The 26,807-nt window shown below is 40.9% G+C and overlaps 1 protein-coding gene and 1 pseudogene across 4 annotated transcripts in view; one reads left to right on the top strand and one right to left on the bottom strand.

The window, feature by feature from the left end:
* Positions 1 to 26,807, bottom strand: part of LOC118975411 (nuclear body protein SP140-like protein) — a 138,248-nt gene that overhangs the window by 103,899 nt on the left and 7,542 nt on the right. For 3 of the 4 annotated variants that reach the window (XM_037029331.1, XM_037029332.1, XM_037029333.1), the window contains exons 2-12: positions 23,074 to 23,224; positions 21,803 to 21,971; positions 19,644 to 19,727; positions 18,355 to 18,417; positions 15,818 to 15,907; positions 14,271 to 14,324; positions 13,539 to 13,631; positions 9,636 to 9,689; positions 8,297 to 8,398; positions 5,764 to 5,906; positions 4,595 to 4,642 (exon numbers count right to left, since the gene is read on the bottom strand). In XM_037029331.1, the coding sequence (XP_036885226.1) occupies positions 4,595 to 4,642; positions 5,764 to 5,906; positions 8,297 to 8,398; positions 9,636 to 9,689; positions 13,539 to 13,631; positions 14,271 to 14,324; positions 15,818 to 15,907; positions 18,355 to 18,417; positions 19,644 to 19,727; positions 21,803 to 21,971; positions 23,074 to 23,224 (1,051 nt within the window). Of the gene's footprint in view, positions 1 to 4,594; positions 4,643 to 5,763; positions 5,907 to 8,296; positions 8,399 to 9,635; positions 9,690 to 13,538; positions 13,632 to 14,270; positions 14,325 to 15,817; positions 15,908 to 18,354; positions 18,418 to 19,643; positions 19,728 to 21,802; positions 21,972 to 23,073; positions 23,225 to 24,487; positions 24,570 to 26,807 lie in introns of all 4 variants that reach the window. The other variant, XM_037029334.1, reaches the window with a different exon arrangement.
* On the top strand, positions 23,829 to 24,911 carry LOC118975284 (ribose-phosphate pyrophosphokinase 1-like; annotated as a pseudogene).

The following is a 26,807-nucleotide window of genomic DNA, read 5'->3' as shown; positions in this document are numbered from 1 at the left end:
GGGAGTGGGAGGTTCTTACACTGAGCATACAGAAAGCTAGCCAGATAACTGGATAGAGAAAAGCCCTCTCCCCTGCACTTACCCCTAATCTTGTGCTAGATTGGGGGTGGGACCAGGCAAAGGCAGACCCATGTGTCATAGCAGTTTAAATGGTGCAGGAGAAGGTGCTAGACCAAAGAGATATGTCAGTCTAACCTGGGGAAAGAAGGGATTGATTCTGAATGAATCCACCCAAGGTGCATAAAAGTTTGGGGATTTTATTGGTCATTTTGAGAAAGCACCTGGTCTGTCCCACACCCTAGCTAATATAATCCCAGGGAACAAGCTCTCTGTCTCTTGCTCTTGATGTGCACTCACAGGTTGGACTTTCTTGTTCTCTCTGAGGCCACGTGGACTTAGGAGCCACATTTCCCATGGCCTCCATGAAGGAGTCAGTCTCCCTCTTATTCTCTCTCTCTCTCTCTCTCTTTCTCCCCACCTGGTGGTACACTCACCAGTGTGTTTGCACACTCTCCCCTAGAACTGCCTGACCAAACAGCCCTAGTAGCCACACAACCCGTGGACATGTGGGCTCTACTCACAGGCTACAGATGGGAGAAGCTAGGAACATGTTAAACTGCTTGGATGGGGACTAACACCACTTAGCAGCCACCTGAGGGCTCCAACGGAATGTACTGGAAAACACAGAAGGTATTCTGGACACTGGCGTTTGTCTTGGCCTTGCTGAGGACAGTTGGACTTTTTGCAGGGAAGAGAGAGATGGTCAGTGAGAAAGGCGCCCGCCATTCTCCAAGGTCATGGAGCACCTGAAGAAACCCTGTGCCTTTTGCACCACCATCTGCCTCACGAATTTGGCCTTTGTAGCAACAGGTAGCTGAACCTCCATTTGTGTTCAGTTACTCCATCATTCTCCTGGGTTTACTCCATCAGCCTCACTGTTCTATCTCTTTTCTTTTCCAGGCCTTCTTTTCCTCCAACATTTTTGAGAGAATCCCCCAGGTTTCCATCTTTGGCTATTTGGTCAGCCCTAGGTGATCAAATCATGCTGAAATCCAGTTACATTGCTATGTCTGCAGCTCCCAAATGCCCAGCCTGTCTCCTGCCTTCCTGCATACCCCTGTGTTCACCCAGCATCTCCTTAAAGCACACCCCAAACTCATGCAGCCGAAACTTGTCCTCACACTCACGACATGTTCTTTCTTGGTGCTTCCATTTCATAAAATGTACAACATTGACCACAGGCCTGAACATCCATCTGGGTCTATTGTCCTACTTGTGTTCTAAATTCTATCTGTCCCTATGCCACACAGTAATTCGTAGGCTTCTTTTCATTGTTGCATCATCTATGTAGGGTCCACTGCATGCAGAGATGCTGAGACGCTAGTGAGTATTTGCGCCTTAATACATAAAGAACAGTGGTTTGTTTTTCCAAGTCTATACTATATCTTGGTTGAGTACACAAAGATCAGAAATATGCCTCTTGAAGCAAATGGGCAGAGGAGTTTGGATCATAGCTATGTCATCTCTCTCAGTGCAGAAAGGAATAAAAGATGAAAAGTCACTAACTAATAATTATTTGGAATCTTGTTCTTCACTTTTCAGTGAAAATTCTTGTGTTGGGCATATTTAGATTCAGGTCATTGCTTTTGCTTTTAAAAATATTTATGCATGACAAACATCAAGACCCAAAGACCATCTTGCCATAGCTCCCGTTCAATTTTCTGGTTGAATCTTGAATCACAAGATTGGGGTTAATCTTGGGACTAATCTTGAATCAGTCCCAAACGGGACTGAAACTGCTCCAGCATGGAGGCCTGGGGACAGTTTCCTTCTTGCCACTGTAGGAGCTCACAGATTACCATCATCATTCTCCAGGTCATGGTAACCCTCTTCCCAGAAGAACAAGGAAATAAAAACTGTAACCAATGCATAATAATGTTGCATCCTTAGTCCTTAATCAACTTAAGGCTTGTTTCTCTTTGACTCTTTGTTTTTTAAACCAGCTGCACATATGAATTGCCTGAGGATAGTATATAAAATGCTAGAGTACTGGTCCCAGTGTAAGAGATTCTGATCAATTGGTCTGCACTGAGGCACAGACAATGGTGTTCTTGTTAAATCATAGACTGAGTAAGTTGTGTAACAGAATTACCTATAAAGTTTTAAACTAGCTGTCAGGCATGGTGACCATGTGGTAAGGGGCCAGTTTCGTACAAAGTTTTAAACACTCATAATGTGCAAGTAATAGTTTAGACTGATTAAATTACAATTTCATAGAGGGAGGGGTCCAGGCAATGCTACTTTACAAAGGTCTTCAGGTGATTCTAGGGCAGCCTAAGTGGAGATTAGGCTTGAGCCAGTGTGATTAGTAACGCATGAGAAGATTACAAATCAATGTTGATATGCCTGTAACATCTACCCCAGGAAAGATTATTATTAACATGAATGAAGGTACTGTTGTTGGAACAGTTGTCTTCTCCTCCCTGTGGACTCTTGGCTACTGGTAGTATGACAGGACCCTCTAGGTCTCCATCTATCATTCAGGGTCCTGGGAACCAGGCAAGTGTCCCAGAGAAGATATCTACCACCTCCTGAAGCTCTTCTAGGGCATCACACTAAAAATAAAATGAATCCAAGATATTTGGTACTGTAATTTTTCTACCAGAAGGTCACCCTTATCTTGCTTCCATCCAAATCCCAAGAAGACACCTGGCTGACTATTCACAGGAAACTGATCACTGTGCACTACACTTGCATTGCTTGTGTAGGTTCAGTAAAATAACTTGGCCTCCTTCCCTTGAGGCAGCCTCAGCTTGTATTTCTAGCCAAGGCAGAGATGTGATACACAGATGTAATCTACTATAAAGTGACCTGAGAAAGGGTCATGTCACTGCCTGCCACTTGGGCACTATACAATTCCTGCTACCAGTAACACTTTCATGGTAGACAATGAAGGTGAAACAATCCTTGAGGTCAGGGATATTATTTCAATCTTCCTTATGGGCATCTAGCATTTTTATGCACTCAACTGTATGTTGAATGAGTAAGTAAATGAGTATTGTGTCCCTTGGGAAAAGTGATTACATGCTATTCTTAAGCAAATCTTAGCATATAATAAAAGATTATTTTGGCTGAGTAGATAAAATTATTTGACAACACAGCTGCTGTCTCCAGAAAGCATCAGTGGCCCTCATCAGGAGATAAAAAACTGTCATGTGGTACCAAGTGCCACTCCAAAATTTAGGGAAACTGGGGGTTCCATCAGCAAGAGAATATCAGGGAGGCAAGAGGAACCACCAGGTAGTAATGTGTGTTAAGATTTACCACTTTGAGTCTCTTCATAGAAAAGTGTTCCCTACTGCTACAAAATGTTGGAACCATGCAAAAGGATAGACCCATTGTTGGAAGTTGCTAGCTATTTTAGGTAATCCAGATAAAGTAACTCTAGACACATGGAGAATGGTAGAGATATTGCCTTCAAAGTAGTTACTGAATAAAGTATGTTAAATATATTTCATCTTCAGTAAACTCAGTGGATGAAAAGTCCCAACAACTGATAATTAGTTCCACATTTGCAGGTCATCAGATAATGTAAAGGCCTGGAGCTCACATTCCCAGTGTTAGATGAAGTCCCAGTGGCCACCTTGTATAAGATAATGTAGAATTCTGTGAATGTCCTGAGTGGCCATTTCAACCTGAAGTGTATAAGAATGGTGCCTGGCACCTTCCCCTCCTCAATTTCTCATTCATCTCATTCATCACCCCAAACTTGAAAATACTATCACTTTGTCCTGAATCTACACTGCATATTATGTGTTTGTTGCCTCCACAGCCTTCTTCCACAGAGGGAGAAACCACTTTCACAGATAGAAAGGAGGCCTGCTCAGCCCCTGAGGTGGAGCCAAAAGGGTGACATCAAAGTAAATAATTTTCTAGGTCAGCCCCCCATCTAAACTACATCCATCTCCCAAGAGTTCCCTCCCCAACAGCAACATCTTTATGAAAAATTTGGCAATAATTTTTGCCTGAGAAAAAATTCTTTATGTTTTGTGTATATCTTATTGAAAGATGAAAGAGTATGTAGGTAATCAGAGAAAAAATATGCTCTTAGTATTGTATATCATGAAGTAGTATATGGTTTCATACATGTCCCAAGATACACCATCTACTAGACAGGTTCATCTGAATGACGGGGAGCAAACTTTATCAGACTTCATTAAAGTTAGGAAATAGTAACCTATATCAAAGAAATCTGGGATTGAGTTGAAGACAACCTTGTGACCTGACTAAGTGTTTTGTGTATTCCATAATTATGTTGGCATCACATTTGACACCCTAACGATATCTTTAACTACAAGAGTCTTTTTTGATGGTTCCTTATTTGAACATCTAGTGGTTTAGCATTCACAGATAAGCTTGCATACAAAGTAATGTTCAATGGAGCAACTCTGAAAAATGCAAAATAATGAAATGAAATAAAGGTAGGAGAGACAAAAAAGGAAACAATGATAATCACTAATCGAGAAACCATAAAAAATGTGCAGTGCACATAAAGTCAGTTAGGTAATAAGAACTAGTATAAAAGGATTATCACCTTTTTTTTCTTGCTATATTTTCTTGGTGGTGTAGGTAGCTTTTTCTCCTGAAAAATAAGATTTTAAGTATAAGCTTAGCCTGTGATAATGTTCTGTAAGTCTGGTAATAACATCCTTGTAAAAATTTCTTCTGGACATCATACTATCAGTTCAATGGGGAAAATTCTCTCTCTTCACTTGTACTTACTCTAGAATTCATCCATGGAACCCAGAAAATCATTTTTAGAACATTTTTCCTTGCCTGTGTGATTTTTCCCTAAGTTTTCACAGATTTTCCTTCACAATCTCTTTGACACCTTTCCCCTTTTTTCCATTCCCACCAGCGCCACTAAGACCTACTTCTTCACACCAGGGCTATTCAACTGTCACACACATGCCCCACACCTCCATGGTGTCAGACACATGGATAGTTTTAAGCAGACAAAGAAGGACAAACCCTAGGAGTGTCCAAAGAGACAAAGGGAATGCATGGAAGTGTGAGAAGGGCCTTACTCCAGAGTTCAGGGGCCCGAGGGGGGGGGTGACCAGGGCAGGCAGGTCAGTCAGGGAACATTCAGACAGGAGTTACATGGAAGCTGAGCCTTGCAGGTTGACTATAGGTTTCTTGGGCTGAAAGTGCAGTCATTTCAAGTCCCCATGTTGTCTGAGATACTGTTTCAAATATGTCATTTCAGACCTCAGGAGACATCCGTGGTTCTGCATTATGTTGTGATTTTAAACTTTTTAGCCTGACATTAAATTCCACTGCATACAATCCCAGTTAATGGATTTGGTCAAATCATACACAATCCATCAACCTCAACCCACAGACCTAAGTTGATCATGGTTTTGGTTTCCAGGCCATTCTTTCCCCAAAGTGCCTTCTGCCCACTTGATTGAATGCAGACAGTCCTCTTTGTTTTAGTGCCTAAAATTGTCTGCAAGCACCTAAGTCAGTATGACCTTCCCCTCCTCGAGCTCCTGAACCTACCAGGAAAGAGCCCCTTTGACAAACTGATATGCTGCCTTGTACTGAGGTGTGAGGGTCAGGCAACTCTCCCTTAGGAAAGCATAAAGTCAGGGGCCTCAGGGCTCTAGAGATAACTCAGCATATATTGGGCAATCAACCAGTGACCTTACGTTCCACCACAACAAAGGATGTCACCCCTCCTGCCCATCACCGAAATACCTCCATCAGCCGTTTCAGGGTTATCCCACCACAGCGCACAGTGTTCTTCCAATTACTTGAACTTTTATAGCCCCCCGCAGCTTCAAATTCCTGGGGGGTGAACCAACGTCCATCCTCTGTCTTTATGCACTTCACCGTGGATCCTGTAAGACCGGGACAAGTTGATCCCTGGCACCTCTTTGTCCTCAGAGCTCAGACACCAGCCTCCCACCACCCTGGATCAGAAGTTACCCAATTTGGGCTCAGGATCAATAGTAGGAGAGTCTGACCTCCCCTTTCATACATCAGAATTCCCAAACCCTGTCCACGTATCCCCTTCAAGATTCCTGCTCTGTGCACACATATCTTTGACCTTTATGCAACAGCAACAACAAAAGTGATCATTAGCACCTACTCAACATTATACAGGTATTCTACAGTCACCTACAAGGAAAAAATGTGGCTTTGCACAACAAGACGATTTCAATTTGCTGTTGAATTCTGGAGACAGAGAACAGGCCAGACTCTCTGGTGGCCCTGGCGCAGTGTGGAGGCAGAACCTCACCGTGGGCTGAGACGTCAGGTGGGGGCCCTGCTGCTCAGAGTGGCACCAGGGCGACATCTGTGCCCGCCATTACAGCAGCTTCCCCATCTAAGTTTAACGGCATTACTGAGCAGTGATTTTCCATCCTTGAAATCACAAGTAGCTAACATTAAGTAACTGGGAAATAGTACTCAGTGGAAAATTTAAGTTATCCATAATAGACAGTCATGATAACATTAGTCATTAGGAAAAGGCAAGTCAAATCCACAATGAGATACTACATTATAAGCACTAGGATGGCCATAACAAGAGACAGACAATAGTAAGTATTGGTGAGAATGCAGAGAAATTGGAGCCCCAAGACTTTGCCGATGGGAACATAAACTGGTGCAGCACTGTAGAAGATAGTTTATGTTTTTCAAAATAAGTTCAATAGAGAAGTACCATATAACTCAGAAATTCCACTCCTGAGTATATACCCAAAATAATTTTTTTAAATATGTTCACACAAATATATTATGAGAATGTTCAAAATGGCACCTTTCATAATAGCTAAAGAGCAGAAAAACTCCAACAAATGTTCAGATAAGCAAAATACAGCATATGCATACCATGGAATAATATGTTATTTGGCATCAAGAAGAAGGAAATATATAATACATGCTACTGCATGGATGAACCATGAAAACATTATGCTGTGTGAAAGAACCAATCACAGAAAGGCACATATTATATGAGTAATTGATATGAAATGCCTAGATAGATCCGTTCATAGGCCAGAAAATAATTAGTGGTTGTTTCAGTTTGGGCAGTGGAGTGGGGTGGCAGTTGGCATTGACTATTGAGAGGTTCAGTTTTCCTTTACTGGAGGACAAAAATGTTCTAAAACTACATTGTGATGATGGTTGCACAATCTTATGAACTTAGGAAAGAAACAAACAAACAAAACCCAACAATGAATTGTATACTCTAAGTCACAGACAGAAAACACAAGGCCTGTGGGCCGAATCTGGCCCCCCACCTTGTTTTATCCAGCCTGGCACCTGGTTTCTACTGGGCAACAGTGCTGAACTCTCACTTAACTGTTAAGGGCAGTTACATTTATGCAGTTCTAACATTACATTCGGCCCTTTGAAGGCAACTGCAAAGCTGGTGTGGCCCCTGGTGAAAATGAATTTGACACCCTTGCTCTAAGTGGTGAATTGTATGAGTTATATCTCAGTAAAGCTGTTTAGAAACATAGTTATGATGCAGATAATTATATTAATTGGTTTTCACTATCCATTTTAAGAGAAATCTCCTATTAAGTTCATCACAATAGACAATTATTGACAAGCTCTCTAATGTTAAAATCGCCAAACATGTTATATTCATTATGTAAACTAACTCTCAAAGTCACAGCAGGAGGCAGGCTTGTAATTATTTTCCATTTCTTAGATGGGAAGTTTCAGTCTCAGGAAGGTCCCAGTCTTCACACTGTCACTCTCAGCAGAGCTGAGGCTGGGATCAGATTTTCTGATTCTTTTTTTTAAAATAAATTTTCATTTTTATTTAATTCTTGTTCAAGTACAGTTTTCTGTCTTATGTTCCCAGGGAATATAAGGTTTTCTGATTCCAAACTCTGTGGTCTCCTCACTACATCTAACACCCTGTCCTGGTGGCGATTACCCAGTTGAGATACAGGATGTGAACGTGGAGGCTGAGGGCCTCTTTCCTGTTATATCTGATTCAAATAGAAAATGCAGTATTTTCCACCCAGAGACTGACAATCCTCAACTTCTCTTTGGTTCTTTGGGCATCCTCACGGGCACTTCCACATGGGGGTGAGCACTTAATATGCACCACTGATTAATGTGTAAAAATATCATCTTAAGGACCCCTTCCTTCTTCTTTCAAGCCACAGTGGGCCCTCAATTTCTTGAATGATGGGTAATTCACATGGGTAATTCCATTACTTCTTGTGATTCCTTTAACTAAATATTACAAATTAAAGTACACCATTAAACTCACCTTCTTCCAACCTGTTCTTATGTAACATGCCTTTCACCCCTCCACAGGTCACAGGAAGTATTTCAGAGTGAAAATCCACAAATTCTGCAAGCTTTTTTGAGCCTGAAAGAGAAGAATTTTTCATTCTGTCTCATTTCATAATTGGACATGTATAACTTTCTCCCATGTCGAGGTCGTTTCTATAAAGTCATAGAGGTACTTAGAAAACTTTATTCCACAGATCTCCAGAGTTTCAGAGTCTTTCAGTGGTATTTTTGTTACACAACCACAGAATGTCTACCTTGATTTCAACTCTCAAACGCCCCACAATCGGAACTCTTTAGCAGAGACACCAGGCATCAGTACAACGGCCTTAGCTCCCTATGTAGCCAGACCCCTGATTCTTAAGTGACGGTGACACATACAGCTGCTGCCCTGGCAAAGATATTTCACTCTCAGTAGGCTCCTCTGCATTCTCTTGGCTCTCCACATTCTTCACTGCATTCTCTTTCTTCCTTTACACGTAGCTTTACACATCTGTGCCATTCAGATGATTTATGTATTCTCTGAGACAACACAGGTTTTCTCTCCCATAATCTTCCTGCCTCCTGAGTCCTCTATAGGTTTTCAGCATCCACATTCCTACTCACAAGCAGCTCAAGGCAATCTAGGCTTTTTCTATCATCCTCCTTAAAATACTCCAGTGGCTCTGGCCACCGCCCAAAGGCACTGCCACATTTTCAGGGATGTCTTATAGCCATAAGGCACTTACAAGAACCAAAGACTCTATTATTTCCATCCGTTGCCCTATTTATTACAAATAATGGCTTAAAGCCATGTGTATTTGTCATCTAATCAATTTCAGTTAGAATTCTAGCACTGCTTCAGGGTGCTAAAATCAAGTTTTTGCAGACTCTCATTCCTTTCTGGAGGCTGTAGGGGACAATCTGCTTCCTTTATTTTTTGTGTTTCTTAAGGTCCCCCACATTCTCTAGTCCTTTCTCCATTTGCAGAGCCAGCGATATGGCACCTCTCTCACTGTTCCTCCAGGGTCACCTCTTCCTCCCTCCACAGCCAAGAGAGGCTCTCCACTTTTTAAGGCCTCTGGGAGTGTATTGGGGCCATCCAGGTGATCCAGGATAATCTCCCCCATCTCAAGGTCCCTGGTTTAATCAGATCTGTAGAGTTCATTTATCACGTGAGATAACAAATCACAGGTTCCAGGGATTACAGCATGGACATCAGTGAGGAGACTTGGTTCCACCTACTACAATGTTATAAATAATAATAATGATGAAACTCTGGTATTTAATACTCATTTTGTCACATTAAAACCAAGTAAAACCTTATTCATTCTTACATCTTTTTTTCTTGGCTTTTTGTGAAGTAAGGGATTTTCCAAGATCCACAGGACCTAAAAAATAACAAGTGGTAGTGAGAAAACAGAAATGAATAAGTAAAAGTTACATATTTAGGATAATTAGTAAATGCTGCAGGGTGCTTGAGTTTATAGGATATTTGATTTCTTGTTTCTCCCTTTCTTCTAAAGGAAACTAAAAACCTAATTATTTGAGAAGTAGGAGTCCAGAACTTTAAAAACACCTTAAATACCTCTGTACTACAGTTGATGCAGGAATAGTAACAGGTTTTCCATCCTGTCCGGGTCTTAGAATTTTTGTGAGATGTCAGCTGGGTCCCCTAAGGGGAGAGCAACTACATTAATTGTTCTCAATGTCCTCAGGATGTAGAAGCAAAGGAAAATGCAGCCAATAATCTATAACCGAACAATCTGTAAAGCGTATAACTCCTCACACTGTTGAGGGATTTAGAACATAAATACATGGTGATGATTATTTCTTTCTCTTCTCACCTGAAGGAAAGAGATCATTATAAAACAAAGCAAAGACCCACAGTCCTTTAGCTCTTATGCAGAACCTTAAAAGTTTTGAAAACAAACATTATTTTCATAGGTTTTCAGCTAACTAACTTGGAAGTGAATTTGCACTTAGCTGACATGAATCCATGTAAAATTTTTGTGGATCACACCTGGTGTGAATTCACATATTTTACAAAAACATTAATGTATTCGAGAATGAGATTCTGCCCTGGAACTTGTTGGGGTCTTTTGTAACACACAGGACATAAACCACAGCATCTTTCTAAAACAATAAAATAATACTTCTGGCCAAGATGGAGGCATAGGTAGACACAACCTCCGCGCACAACCAAAATAAGGACAACGAAAATTTAGAAACAAAATAACAACCAGAACTGACAGAAGATTGAACTGTATGGAAGTCAGACAGCAAAGGAGCTGAAATAGACACTTTCGTCTAGACTGGTAGGCAGGGCAGAGTCGGACAGCCTAGCAGAGAGGGGTCGCAGCACAAGAAGCGGTGCCATAGGCGCACAAGGCACCCTGGGGGCACAAGATGGCAGTTGGCAGAACCTAGGCACCCAGGCAGCAGTAGGAAGACCCTGGGTGTGGGGTGGCAAGAGGCGGACCCAGCGAGGGAGCGAGTGTGAAGGTGGCTGGCTGACTGGGTGGTTCCATGTTCGCATGCAGATAACTGGGGAGGGAGACAGACCTTGAAACCCAGGGTCCCAGAGCCAGGAAATAAAGCCTCGAAACACCAATGGAAAACACTTGTGAGAGTTGATGCGCAGGGAGAGACTCCCAGCCTCACAGGAGAGTTCTTTGTGAGACCCACAGGGTCCTAGAACATACACAAGCCCACCCACCTGGGAACCAGCACCAGAAGGGCCCAGTTTGCTTGGGGGAAGCAGCGGAAGGGACCGAGGTCTGACAGAGAGCCAAATAAGTACCACTGTTCCCCGCCCCCACATGCAACATCACAACCCAGCAACCTGGGTTGCCCTGCCTTGGTGAACACCTAAGGCTCCACCCTTCACTATGTAACAGGTGTGACAAGACAAAAAAAATGTCCCAACAGAAGAAAAGATCAAAGCTCCAGAAATAATACAACTAAGCGACCAAGAGATAGCCAACCTATTGGAGGCACAGTTCAAAGCACTGGTGATCAGGATGCTCACAGAATTTCTTGCATTTGATCACAAATTAGATGAAAAAATGAAGGCTACACTAAGTGAAATGAATAAAAATGAACAGAGAACCAAGAGTGATGGAAAGAAAACTGGGACTCAAATCAAGGGAGTGGACCAGAAGGAAGAAAGGAACAAACAGAAAAGAATGAAGAAACAAGAAATCAAAAAAATGAACAGAGGCTTAAGAACCTCCAGGACATCTTTAAAGTTACAACATCCGAATTATAGGGGTACCAGAAGGGGAAGAGGAAGAGCAACAAATGGAAAACTTATTTGAACAAATAATAAAGGAGAACTTCCCCAGTCTGGCAAAGGAAATAGACTTCCAGGAAATCCAGGAAGTTCAGAAGGTCCCAAAGAAGTTGGACCCAAGGAGGAACACACCAAGGCACATCATCATTACATTAGCCAAGATTAAAATGAACGAGAGAATTCTAGAAGCAGCAAGAGATAAGGGGACAGTCACCTACAAAGGAGTTCCCATCAGACTGTCAGTGGATTTCTCAAAAGAGACCTTACGGGCAAGAAGAGGCTGGAAAGAAGTATTCCAACTCATGAAAGGCAAGAACCTACCTCCAAGATTAGCCTGTCCAGCAAAACTTTCATTTAGAATGGAAGGACAGATAAAGTGCTTCTCAGACAAAGTCAAGTTAAAGGAGTTCATCATCACCAAGCCCTTATTTTATGAAATGTTCAAGGAACTTATCTAAGAAAAAGAAGATAAAAAACATGTACAGTAAAATGACAGCAAACTCACAATTATTAACAACCATACCTAAAATAAAAACAAAGCAGACAGCTAGATCAGGAGTTGAACCATAGAAATGAAGAACACATGGAGAGTTAGCAACAGGGGAGTGGGAGGAGGAGAAGGGGGGAAAAGGTACAGAGAATAAGTAGCATAGATGGTAGGTAGAAAATAGACAGGGAGAGGGCAAGAATAATATGGGAAATGTAAACTCTAAAGAACTTAAGACACATGAACATGAACTAAAGGGGGGGATATGGGTGGGAGGGGGTGTGCAGGGTGGAGGGGAATGAAGGGGAAAAATGGGAGAACTGTAATAGCATAATCAATAAAATACATGTAAATTTAAAAAAAAAATAAAACATTATTTGAATGTGGTTTCAGAGGTTTTGAATAAGGGATTTTGGATGTTTCCTAGGAGTCCAGGCTGTTATTTTTGCCTCTTATGGTAAATTTACATGTAATGTATAAAAACCCTTAAAAACTCATAGATACAGATAGCAAACTGATGGCTACCCACCAGTTATCTGGCCTAACTTTTAGGTTTTTTTAAATATAACTAGGTGTATATGTATATATATATTTTTGCAAAACCATGTTCAAATATCTCTGTATTGGCCAATGTCATGTTGACGGTCATCTGTCAAAAGCTATAAATGGAATTTGATAGTCATAACCAAAAACTTGTTTTTGTGTCCATAACTAAAAAATAATTAGACTCTATTGAATTATGAACAGGTCTGTGACACAATTGAGCAAAAGCTGACACTCCAGCTTCTCTGATCTGTACAGAACAGGTGCTGAGTATGTGAACATCACTAGGTGATCCAGTACTAGGGGGATGGCATGTCTCTGAGCATGAAGTAAGTAAGGGCACACTGCTGCCCTGCCAGAGCCATCTTGTTAAGCCTGAATTTAAGTGATTTCTTTCTTTGCAGTTTTATTTACTTTTGTATTTATTGGATTGATTGGGGTGACATTGGTTAATAAAATTATTTAAGTTTCAGGTGTATGGTTCTATAACGCATCATCTGTACACTGTGTTGTGCATTCACCATCCCAAGCCAAGTCTCCTCCCATCACCATTTACCCTCCTTTACTCTCCTCTACTCTCCTCTACATCTCCCCACCCTACTTTCATCTAGTGATCACGATACCATTTTATTTGTCTATGGGTTTTTTCTTTTCTTTCTTCTTTTTTTTTCTGCTTAAACCTTTTTTTCACCCAGCCCCCTCACCCCTTCCCATCTGACACCTGTCATTTTTTTCTCTGTATCTCTGAGTCTGTTTCTATTTTGTTTGTTAGTTAATTTTGTTCTTTGTAGTCTTCACAGTTACCACATGAGAGCAAGGCAGAACTGGGTTCCCACATGTGAGGTATTCTCAGAGGAACAGGAGCCCTGACCTCAGGCTCCTGGTGTCCTGGAGGCCAGCGATGGTGGTCCTTACCCTCCTGGTCAGCACCACTTCTCACTGCAGAGCTCCCAGCTTCTGGGAGCTTCTCCTTTGCATTGAACCCCAAAGACTCGTCAGGACTTCTCACTGCAGAAGGAGCAAATGTTTCTTGAAGATCTCAGTGTGTGACAAGGAACTCAGTGGAAAAAGTTGGGGAGCTCTGAAAACACAGGGTAGCTTGTCCCTCCCACAACCCCCCATGATCTGCCTTTTGTATTCACGTGACCTGTAGGTCAGCACTTTGTCATCACTGTCCCCTGAGCCTGGGGTGGAGATATTTCTCTCTCATTGGGCTCTTCTGCATTCTCTTGACCCATTGCATTCTGCACTGCATTTTCTTCCTTCCTTTACATGTAGCTTTATGGATTTGTGTTTGTGTCTGTAACTGTGTTAATTATTAGCTCTGCTTCTTTCCCAAGGTGGTTTTACAAATCTTTACTCTTCTATTAAAGAAGGCAGATCCGTCATTTGGCAACTTCCCAAAATGACTTTGTAAAATGGAGCCCTGCCCCTCCCCTTCTAAATTCTTTTGTGTTCAACTCATTGACCTCTTTGGGTTTATTTGGCACAGGCATTAGCCTAATTAACACAAAAGTTAAAATGTGAACTATCTTAAATTAAAGCAAATTTGGATTTTACTATAAAGGATACAGTAAAGAATTAGGGGGATCTTTTGTAGAAAACACTGTTCATCTGTAACCATGAAAAGTTCTTATTTGCTCTTACCTCTTTTGTAATGTATGTTTCCAGGTGTAGGTAGCTTTCTTAAGTCCATAGACTCTATCAAGTAAAAGGAAGAAAACAGTTATTTGTTTGCATCAGTCTTACAAATTCTACAACTCACACAGCGATAGGGTTTGTGATCATCTCAATGTTGAGATGAGAATTTTCCTCTTTCCTGCAACTCAGCATAGTTCTGATGTCCAGGGTCATAATGCTGGGATCCTGCCCAGCTCTCTCCCCTGTACTTCTATATGTGAATTTGTAAATGACCTTCAAATATTACTATCTCCAGTGTCCTCATCAATAATGATGGGATAACCTAGGTACCCTACCACCCTGCTAAGGTTTTTGTGAAAACAAAATGAACCTTTATTTACAAAAGCCCTGTGAAAAATCAAAATGTAAGCCAATAGTTTCAGTATCATTTGGATTTGAGAGTGTTGGTCTGAGTTAATTTTTCCATTAATAATTAAATATCAGCACAACTTATTCTTTGAAGATATTTTTTTAAGATTTTATTTATTTATCTTTAGAGGGGAAGGGAAGGAGAGAGGGAGAGAAACATCAATGTATGGTTGCCTTTCACGCGTCCCCTGCTGGGAGTTGGCCTGCAGGGAACCGGCCTGCAACCCAGGCATGTGCCCGGACTGAGAATCGAATCGCGATCGTCTGAGTCGCAGGCCCATCTTTGAAGATATTTTAAGTTTAGTACTAGAGACATATAGTCAACAAATACAGAAATTCTGTGCTCACTCTGCTCTACAGAATATGAAACATGTTTGTAGAGACTAAGTATATTATTTCAACTGTTTAGCATTAATAAATATGACAATGTGCAGTAAGACTCATTTACTAGTGTAGTGTATTATTGCTACATTTTTAATGTATCAATTGATTGGGCTCATCTAATTAAATCACAGTTTATAATGTCCCTTGCTCACTCCTATTTTCCAATAAAGTCAAAGAAGTTAGATGCTCAAAATGCCCTAGAAGTAATCAAATCAATGTACACAAAGATTGTCAGAGTAAGGTTCATCAGGGATACAGAGCTCTGAATTTAGACTCTGGATTTTTGTTGTCCAGAAATACAATCTCAGTATTCCCGTCTGGTGCAGTAAACAGGTGGCTTCTTGGGTCTCTTCTCCTTTACTTGATTCTAAGGAGTCAAGGTTATCGATCATTGCACAAAGACAGGATTCTTCAGGTGTCTCAGTGTGTGACCAAGGAACCAATTCAGCAGGAAATTCCCTGATAAAACTTGGAAACCTCTTCCTTGAAAACCCAAGTGTATCATAACCTGTACAGAGGCCACCTGGTCTGCTCTCTAAGTCACCTGCTTGGTAGGTTAGTGGTCCTTTCCCTGTCCCGAGAGCAAAGACCAGTCACCAGCAAGGGGTCCCTCTGCTCTGTTTGAGCCTTACCTTCCTACTCTTGTCTCTCTTCTACTTCTTACCCCTTATATTGCCATCAGTATGTCAACAGGTATTAATTCGGTAGCAAAATTAATTTCAGACTCCTGCAGCCCAAGCCTTGAGCCCCAACCACCTTACCAGGTTCCCTTGGCAGTGCTGAGGTGGAGGCTTGGGGGAGAGCAAGCATGTCTTCATCATTAAATCTTCTGGAGACCTCACTGCTGATCACTACACAGAGGAGCAAACCTTTTAGTGTTTCAGGGTGGCACCAAGGAGCCCACTGACAGAAAACCCCCTTAAAGACAGCACTAGGAAGACCTAGAAGCAACTGAGATTCCTGGGGTCTGTGCCCTAAGGTGTGTGACCTGCAAGTTGCTCCAAGTCCTACACAGAAGGTTATGAGAGGGCAGCTGTGCCCATCCTGCAGCTCTTCTCAACCCCACAGTCACTCTGCTTCCACCTCCACCCTCACTCTACCTCTTGTCCCCTCCCTCATTCTTCTCTCCTTCACTCTCCTTCTATTACCTCCTACCTCATTCTACCTCTTTCATTTTTTATCATTCCAACATATCTGAATATCGATTGAGCTAGAAAGATAGGTCAGAAAGAAGTATACATAAAGTCTAATTTTAAAAATGGGATCAAACTATATACATTTTAATATTATTTATTATTTTAAAATGGATTTATTGGGCTGATGTTTCACAAAACTATACAAGTTTCAAGTGTGCAACTGAATAAAACATCACCTGCACACTGCATTGTGCACCCACCACCCCAGGCAAAGTCTCTTTCTTCACTTTTCTCTTGGTTCAGCCAAATTTTGCTAGCTGTGCCTGTTTCTGGGGAAGGTGAAATTTTCTCCTTGTCTTCACATTTAGCTTTTTTTTTCAATCCCCTTTCATGAATATCTTGGATCTCTGAGTTATTTTCCTTTTCTTTAACTCTTACCCTAATACCTTCCTCTCTCTGAATACAGAAATATACTCTCTGATCTCAATATGTAAATTTACCTGTTCTGTTTTAGATATTTGTGAACTACTCATTCCCTCCCCCTTCCTATTTGCAACCAACGCCAGTAGGACTGCCTCCATGAACCCTGTGATGTGTCCCAGACCCTTGTCTGTACCAAGATTCACATCACACACGCTTTCGGTCAGCCTTATCTATTATATCAGGTGCCTGGTTATATTCAGTCTTTGCTTGGGCTTCCCATTCACGTCCTGAATTTTAAAAATATCATTAAAAATATAATGAGGAATCACTCTGTAAGGTACTTTTCTTTTATAAAAATGTGATACTTAAGAACATTCTATATTAAATATCACATCCCACAGAAGACACAGATTATGCCTTCCATGGTGCAAGAAGTTCCCAGGATCTCCTCCATGTCACTCATTTGGAAAGTAGAGTCAGTGAATAAAGACATGAAATTTATTATACACTAGTGTGAATAAGGTGAAGGACCTGTGTCCCTCAATTTATTTTCCTGGGCCTGAAGTTGGTATGGCTTTAATCACTGCTCCACAGCCTGAGGGATAATTAAATTCACCAGGGACATCAGTGAGAGGGGAAAATTTCAGTTAACTGCAGTGGTTAATAGCTTAGACTCTGGCCCAGATACAAATGATAATTACCTTTAAACATAGTAATATTTAAAATGTGTGTAACACTGATGAAGTACCAGGTATGACTGTGAATGTGTTATGACATAATGTTTAAAATCCATTATCCATCACATTGTGAGGGAGATACTATTATCTTCTCTATTTTATGAATGAAGACACTGAGGGACAAAGAGGGGAAGTCACTTCCCCAAGGTCTCAGAGCAGAATCGGAATCCAGCTGTGGGTCACCAGTCCTCCTGCTATGACACTGTTCCATAGCAGAATTCAGTGGCTGACTTGCACAGTTAGCCCAAGTCTCCAAGCTGATTCTTTGTTCTCTGAAAAACCCAGATGACATACTATCGTTTTAAGTGTTTGAGAAGATTAAATAAAATATTGTCTGTATTACTATAAGTGATAGGGTGACTGACCAGAAAATTAACTTTTCAGGATTCATGTCTTAAATGTATCATATTTTAAATATTTTAACAACTTTAGTAAGTGTGTTATAGACTGAGGAAATGTTCAGAGTTATAAGCAGTGGTTATTGGTTGATAAAGTATCAAATGTTTGTTCAGAGACCCCTCTAGTATTTTTTACCAGCATCTGGCCCACTGTGCTGGGGATGATGGGAGAGGGTTTGTGTAGGAGGTACATGGTGCTGTGTGAAGGATTCAACAAATGAGGGACTCTTTCCCCAAGGAACACAGTCATCACTGCTGACCTCTCTCCTGCAATGCTGGTCACCACTGGACATAACGTCAAATAGCTGAGGCCACAGCCTATTAAAGCAAGACAGACGCAGAGGCCATGAAGCCAGGCACATGGACAATAAGTCCCAGACCTGTCAACACTTGGCAACAAGCACATGTGAGAATGAGAGGACCAACCCTCCCAGGCAACTCAGTGTATGAAGACTCTGTTTTGTAAATCTTTGGAGACATAGCACATGCCAAGATGGACAATGCTGGGCACTCCATACTAAAGAGAAGCAGCCCTCCCACCACAGCCCATTGCAGAAAGGAACAAGAACAGCAAAGGGTCACAAAACAGCCAGAAGGAACAGACCTGTGTAATTGGGCTGATCCAGGAAGAGCCACGACGGGCTTGGATATAAGTTTTCACCAGTTCCTGAAAGAAGAAATTAGAACTTTATTTCAGAATTGAAGTGTGGGCTGTGCAATTCTCCTCCAGTTCCATGTTAATCTTTACAATGTAGGAATCTTGACAACCAGGAATCAACCCAAAGTTGCACTCTGGCCTCAGTCAGATCATCTCACTATGTCATCAATGAGCCACTTGGTAACTAGTGATGGCTTGTCTTGTCAGCCACAGCCACAAGGAACCTGTTTTAGTCCCCAGTACCACCCCAGACTGGTGGTTTTACCAGACTCCCCACCCCACCTTCACACACACTCTCGTTCTGCAGGTCTGTTCACTCTGCTTTGTGAGCCTTTTCATCAGAGTTCAGCAACTGATTTTCCTTCACTTCCTCCAGCTCTTGGTATTCTTTCTGTATCTTTCTTTTGGCATGTATTTTCCTATGTTTGTCTCAAGTGTCTGTTCTTTCCATGAGATTCCCTGGCATGTACAGGGTTTAGAGCATGAGCTCTGGGTTCAGAAGGCCTGGGTTCATCTTGCTCATTTGACCCTAAGCCAACTACATACATGGTCTCTCTAGATTTCAATCTTCTTTTCTGCAAATGATCAGTTAGTGACACCACTCACCAAGGGCATCCATGAGCACTAAGTCCACAACTTCCAGAGAAAAATGTTCAATGAGTGAGCTCTTAATAATATGTGTTTAATCCTTTACCCCTTCCTCCTGTCTTTCTTTTCTCTTCTTTCTTTCTCTCAAAATACCCCCATCCCCTCCCTCGCATCTTATGATTTCCTCTTTTCTCTCTCTCTATAATTGCCCGTCTCTTTCAATGTTTTTGCTCTTGAAGAATGTCCCTAACAGTTAATCAGTTCCTTATTGTGCCATCATTAAGGGTCTGCTCTTTGACCTTGGGCCCATAATTCTTAGCCCTACTCAGCTTCGAACTGATCTTCTCCTGTATGGGTCTTTCTAAATCACAATTGCTTCCAGGTCAGTATGGTCTTTAACTCTAGTTTACTCATACTCTGAGTTCCTGTTTCATTTTATTGGTTATTGGGTCAAAGATCTCTTGTCACAGCTAACCCAGATCCATCCCTGGTCAGATTATCACACAAGAACCCCTCCCTGCCTTCTCCTGGATCCTCAGCAGTTCCTCGCTGATTCTCAAAATCCACTCAGGACTCAGGGTCCACTCACTTCCCTTTTTCTTTTACTCTTAACAGAAGAGAATCAGCTTCTGTTTGGTCACAATCACCTTGTTCAAGGCTCGGCTGGGTATTATGGGTTTTTGCATTCTTTTCTCCATAATTTGCTTGGTAACGAATTTCCTTTCGGATCACTGAAGAGAGAGAGAAGATATTAGAAATCCCTATCATAGCCCAGGACATCATTTCAAGTGTGCATGTTTAGAAAGTTTCAGTCTTCTGGTCACTCAGAACTCAGTGAGTTCCAGTCCTCACAGTCCAGTTCAGCATCATCCCTGGGACAGAAAAGAGACTCCTCCAACAAGGGAGCCCTTATATGTCTCACATAGAAAGAAGCCACTTGAATGTGAGGATAAAGGAGTCATGGAAACATCACTTATGTAAAAAAAATTACAGATGTCTGGAAAAGCATGTATCAAATAAGTAATAGAAATGAAATGTATTTTTCTGATGTGCTCAAATTGGAAGAAAAAAAAACAGGAATATCCTTGGGAGAAGAACCAAGATCCTGTAGAAATCTATGTGTATAATAGAGAAAGCACAAGAGCTTTTAAATAAATGGCTGGTCAAGATAAGGGTGGAGTTTATTGGGTCAAGAAGACAAGCACTTCCCAAAGACACAGCAGAGGACACAGGAAGAACTAGAAAGACCTCCAAGGGACCCAGATCCCTGGACAAAGGAAGGACACTCTCTGAAAATACCAGCAGGTAGTGAATATTGTGGCACTGGAAGATGTCCCAAGAGGCCTGGACCATGGCCCAGGAGGCTTCCAAAAAGCAATGCCTAGTTTACCAGCCAAGGGCCCCTGCATGTAGGTGACCCAGAAAAATAACAGGCAGGAAACAAACCAAGAAATTCAAGGTTGGTATCTGTAGGACATCGAGGCAAGAGGAGTCTAGGAAAGATGTGGGTCCATTCTTCCCAGCTCTGATGGCAAGTCAGTCTTCTGGAGCAATAAGCCTGCACTTATAAACTTGTAAGGCTATAGTATCTCTTTAACGTGCAACAAGTAAACTGAAAATTCCATAGCTCAAATGTCTAACCTTCCAAAATCTTTTTCAAATTTATCCCTTTTGAATCGACTCCCACAATCTGCTTCTCACTTTCCAATTGAGAGAAATCTAATTTCTCCTTGTTTTACAGATACTAGGGATACTTTCACACTCTCTACCATATCCCAGATCATCTACTCTCCTCAGTTCATATAATTCTTTCTCCTATGGATTCTCCATTGGTATTTGGAGATCCTGGTTGATACCAGACAGTGGCAATATTTTTCCAGCAATACAAAACCGAAAGTATTGTCTTGGAACTAAATATAACCAGGGACAACCGCGCAAAAATTATTGGAGGTACAGTTTCAACCACAAATTCAGACTACAATGAAAAATTGTAAATTGTGAGTCTCAGGAAAACAGTGGTGAATCAATCATTTGGTGAAGTATCAAACATAGTTTCTGGTAGAGCAATTGACTTTGAGATTCTTTGATTAAGGTTTGTCTCTCCCTGAGTGAAGAAAGAACTAATACAACCATTATCCTTGCTTAAGGACAAATTTGACCTGGGTTAATTTTCTTGGTCATTACTCCAGACACCTGATGAAGGTTGTCTCTCTTTTCTGTATTACCAGATCAATGCTGAGTTTTGATCCATGACTGGACTCAGAAGGACTCCATGTAAACTATAAGCTATAGCAGGTCTTCCTTCAATGTGGTGACTCTTGTAACTCAGTTGTCCCTCATGGAGTCCCTGAAAGTAATGACTATAGAGTTGTTACATGACACATTGGGTCCCCTGGTCATGGTGCTGCAAAGCCAGGTGGATCCTGCACCCACAACTAAGCTGTCATTCAAGATGGGTAGTGGTCAACTTGATGGATGGCTGTGTGACACATGCAAAATGAGCAGCAACTGACGGTGCCTTACTCAGGTGCAGTGGTTCTTGTCATTTGTTCTTCCAAGTGAATCTGATGCAACTGGGAAACTGATGGCTCTGAGAGTTTAAATCAATGCCTAGTTAAGCAGACCTTCAAGTGTATGTTTTGCTGGACTCATTGGACCACAAATTCTGAGAAGTCTCATGGCATGTCTGTTTTCTTAAATGCTATATTGTCACTGACCAGCATCATGTGTGGCACATGGTAGATGCTCAGTATATATTTGCCAAAAGTAAATTGGACATTGAAAGGTAGACTATAAACCTAATTACCATCATTGAAGCCTTTGCGAATGTCATTCAAATCTGGGTAGTTCTTCATGATGACCTTGCTGAACAAGATTTCCAGAAGTGGCATGTAATTTTCCTCTTCCACTTCACTGAGAACATCATACACCACTTTAAGGACAGGTGTCAGGTTTTCGCAAGATTTTTTAGACTCCTTAAAAAACATGGGGAAGAATGGGGAAAATACAAATAAAGAATTCCAAGTTACAAAAGAGCCTTGGAAGTGATTTTATTTTTAATGTGTTGCATTTTCCCTACATAGATATTTTCTCATGTTCAGTTTTAGAATTTCTCTATGTTTGATATGGCTACTAAGTAAAATAAGTAAACTTTTCCTCCTAGAAATACCCATTTATGAATCTCATCTCCTCACTCTCATTTACATTACATGGAAGGAAGAACAATTTTGAAGACCAAAAATGGGTTCAAAGTTAAATAATGTGTAGCCCTTTCAGAACCTGGCCAAATCTTTTAACAATCAACTTAGCAGGTGATAGGCTGATGTCCCATTGACTAGACAGCCCTGTCCCTTGTGTAGGAATGAATTGGCCTGCAAGCAATCAGGGAAGCCAGGTGGTAATTTTCCCTTTCCTGTGAACTTTGCCATGAATTAAGCCTATTCATAGGGAGACAGAAGACTTGTATCTCTATATCTCCCCCTACATCTTTTGCTAAAATTAACCTACATTCCAAGATTCCTGCAATACCAAAAGAAAACTTAAAACTGTTGAAGAGAGAATAACAAGCACCTACTTTCAAATTTGTGCCGACAAGACATTAATTCCCTGTGGATTTTAATGTTCTCCAATCTAAGTATTTAAATTGATGTTCATTGAAATGAAATGCTGTGTAAATTGGCCTATTAAATCAATTCATTAAAGTTATTCATCCATTCAATAAAATTAGTTTGAATTACTCGTTTATGCTAGATTGTATATATAACTCCTACAAGATATTATATTGTATATCTGTGGAGCCCACAGGCTTCAAATCCAGCATATCTTCAGTGTTATTCACTGCAACTTTAGGGGGACCACGGATCACTGCTCCCCCATTCAGAAGGACTGTCTCCAATGACACCTGCTTCTCTTCTCCCTTTTTACATTACAGGAACACTTAGAGCAGTACTTAAGGAAGGTTCCGCCTCAGAGAGGACCCCTCACTTTCCTAGCAGAGCCCAGACATTTGATTCTAAATCAAAACATATCTAATTTGGGGCTGCTTTACCAGATTGTGACATAATAAACCTCACTTACTTTGAACTTTTCATCGGTGATCAATCCACAGTCATGAAGATTCTCAAGGAAAGGAAATGTTGCTGTTATTGCATGTGAAATCTCAACTTTATGTTTCCTGAAGAGTTTGACTGCAATCTCACGCGTAAGTCTGTGGGCTTCTGCAGACATCCTAGGGAAAAAGGATACCATGATGAAATGGTCATCAAGATTTGAGATGCTTGTGGTAGGTTTAATATTTTATATATGAAGGATAGAATGTGAAGAACCAACATGTATAGAAACAGTGGTCTTGACTAGAGGAGAGGATAAATGGAATTGATGCAATCAACAAATACATAATATAAGGAAGCCTGGAGGATCGGCAAGACATAGAGATTATTGGAAATGTCCAGACTATTCAAGTCAAAGACATTGTAAACATATCTTCTCCTAAATGTATCTGTAATATTTTTATTAAAAAGTTCTATTCAACATAGTATTGGAAGTTCTAGCCACAGCAATGAGAAACATCAGAGAAATAAAAGACATATAGTGGCAAAGAAAGAACTAAAACTTTTGCTATTGGCACATGACAAGTATTATATTAGAAAACTCTAAAAGCACGACCAAAAAACTATTAGAACTAATAAATGATGTCAATGCAGTTGAAGGACATGAAGTCAACACACAGAAATCTGGTTTGTTTCTATAACAGATGATCATAAGAAGAGATTAAAAAAAACAGACCCTTTACAACTACATCAAAAAGAATAAAATAGGAGGCATGTGCCGGTTGGGAATGTAAGATGGCAGAGTAGCTAAGTGCAGCGATTGGTACTGAGCTTCTGGGCTGACTTTGGCTGGGGTCTCGGTAGCAGCAGTTATTGCTGAACAAAGAGTGCCTAGGGTAGTTGGCCAAAATGCCAAATATCAAAATCTTGAGCGGCAGCTCCCATCAGGACTTGTCCCAGAAAATTGCTGATTGCCTGGGCCTGGAGCTAGGCAAGGTGGCGACTAAGAAATTCAGCAACCAGGAGACATGCATTGAAATTGCCGAAAGTGTACGTGGACAGGATGTCTACATTGTTCAGAGTGGCTGTTGCAATATTAACAATAATCTAATGGAGCTTTTGGTCATGATTAATGTCTGTAAGATTGCTTCAGCCAGCTGGGTTACTGCAGTCATCCAGTGCTTTACTTATGCCTGGCAGGATAAGAGGGATAAGAGCCAGGCTCCAATCTCAGCCAAGCTTGTTGCAAATATGCTCTCTAAAGCAGGTGCAGGATCATATTATCACCATGGACCTTCACGCTTTTCAAATTCAGGACTTTTTTGATATCCCCGTGGACAATTTGTATGCAGAGCCAGCTGTCTTGAAGTGGATAAAAAACATATCTGAGTAAGAACTGCATTATTGTCTCAGCTGATGCTTGGGGGAGCTAAGAGAGTTACCTCTATTGCAAACTGGTTGGATGTTGACTTTGCCTTGATTCACAAAGCACAGAAGAAAGCCAGTGAAGTGGGCCACATGGTGCTGGTGGGAGACGTGAAGGATCAGGTGCCCATTCTAGTGGATGACATGGCTGACATTTGTGGCTCAATCTGCCATGTAGCTGACAAACTTCTTTCAGCTGGAGCCACCACAGTTTATGCTATCTTGATTCATGGAATCTTTTCTGGCCTGGCCATCTCTCACATTAACAATGCATGCTTTGAAGCAGTAGTGGTCACCAATACCATACCTCAGGAAGATAAGATGAATCATTGCTCCAAAATACAGGTGATTGACATCTCCATGATCCTTGCAAAAGCCATCAGGAGCACTCACAATGGGGAATTTGTTTCCTACCTGTTTAGCCATGTCCCTTTTAAATAGGATAACTTCTGAGGCTTTTAAAAAATAAAGTGAAGCCCAACCCTTGTTAAATAAAAAGGAATAAAATACATGGGGATAAATTTAACCAATGAGATGAAATACCTTTATTCTGAAAATTATGAGACATGATGAAAGATGCTGATGATACAAATAAATGAAAAAATATACCATACTCGTGAATTGAAAAGATTAATATTGTTAAAATGTTCTTACTACCTGAAGTAATACACAGATTTAGTGCAATCTCTATTAAAATACATTCTTCTAAGAATTAGAACTAATCCTAAAACTCATATGACAGCCCAAAGACCCCCAAAAGCCAAAAGAGTCTCAAGAAGGAACAAAGTAAGAAGTATCACAGGTCCTGATATCAAACTATACTACAAAGCTATAATAATCAAAACAGTATAGGACTGGCAATGAACAAACACAAAAATGAATGGAATTGAATAGAGAGCCCATAAATAAATCCTCACTTTCATGGCTAATTAATCTAAGCTAAAGGAGACAAAGATATACAATGGGGTAAAGAGAGTCTCTTTAATAAGTGGTGTTGGCAAAATTGGACAGATACATGTATAAAAATTTACCATTTTCTTATACCATACACAAAAATAAAATAGATTAAGGACTTAACTATCATGCTAGAAACCATAAAACTTGTAGAAGAAACTATAGGCAGTAAACCTTTTAACATCACTCTTAGTAACATCTTTTTGCATATATCTTTTCAAGCAAGGGAAATAAAGAAATGGGACTATATCAAACTAAAGAGTTTTTTTTCACAGAGAATGAAATCATTAACAAAATGAAAATACAGCCTACTGAATGAAAGAAGACATTTGCAAATGATATATCTGATAAAGGACTAATATTTAAAATACATCAAGAACTCATACAAGTTAATAACACCAAAGAAACAAACAATCCAATTTATAAATGAGCAAAGAATCTTTAAAAAGCTATTTCTCTAAAGAGGACATACAGATGGGAACAGACAAGAAAAGGCTCTCAACAGCATTAATCATAAAAGAAATGTAAATTCAAACCACAAAGAGATATCACCTCATGCTTGCTAGAATGGCTATCATCAATAAGTCAACATACAGGCAAGTCCTAGCCAGAGTACAGAGGAAAAGGAACTCTTGTACTCTGTTAGTGGAGTTGTAAATTAGTGCAATGGCTATGAGAAGCAGTATGGAGATTCCTAAAAAAATTAAAAATAAACTTGCCATATGATTCAGCAATTCCCCTTCTTGACATTTATCTAAAGAAAATAACACTCATCGAAAAGATATATGTTACTCCTATGTTCACTGTGGCATTACTAGTAACAGCTGAGATATGAAAGCAATCTAGATGTACATCAATAGAGAAATGGGTAAAGAAGATGTGACGTATGTGCATATAATGATACATACATATATATATATATATAATGGAGTATTATTCAGCAATAAAAAAGAATAAAATCGCTGAAGAGAGGGAAGATGGCGGCGGAGTAGGACAAAGGATTTCACTTCTCTCCACGCGCCGGAGAAGGACCTGGCTGATCTGCGGAAGAACACAGCAGATGCTAAACTGGGACTCAGCATATAAGAAAGCAGGACTCCAGAGACTGTAGCGGACACTGAATGACCAGAAGTTGAGGAGAGGAGACGACCACAAATCAACAAGGTACGAGGGAGCAGCACAGAGGCGGTGGCGGGGCCCCCTGCCAGGCCAAGCCAGGGCCCGGGCCGGCCGCCCGGTCTCCGAGAGCCGAGGGTGGGCAGCACCGGCTCTGGGAGAGAACTGGTCACCGGCACCACCCCTGTCCGGCAGGGCGCAGATTGGAAAACACCATAAGAGATCGGTCTTCCAGTAGTGGCAGAGAGAGGAGTGAGCATTCGGAAG

Source organism: Sturnira hondurensis, unplaced genomic scaffold, assembly GCF_014824575.4.
Source record: "Sturnira hondurensis isolate 20B ecotype Veracruz unplaced genomic scaffold, ASM1482457v3 Scaffold0020237, whole genome shotgun sequence".
Classification (NCBI taxonomy): Eukaryota; Metazoa; Chordata; class Mammalia; order Chiroptera; family Phyllostomidae; genus Sturnira; species Sturnira hondurensis.
Note: the sequence above shows the minus strand (reverse complement) of the source record. Positions and strands in the feature narration are given on the sequence as shown.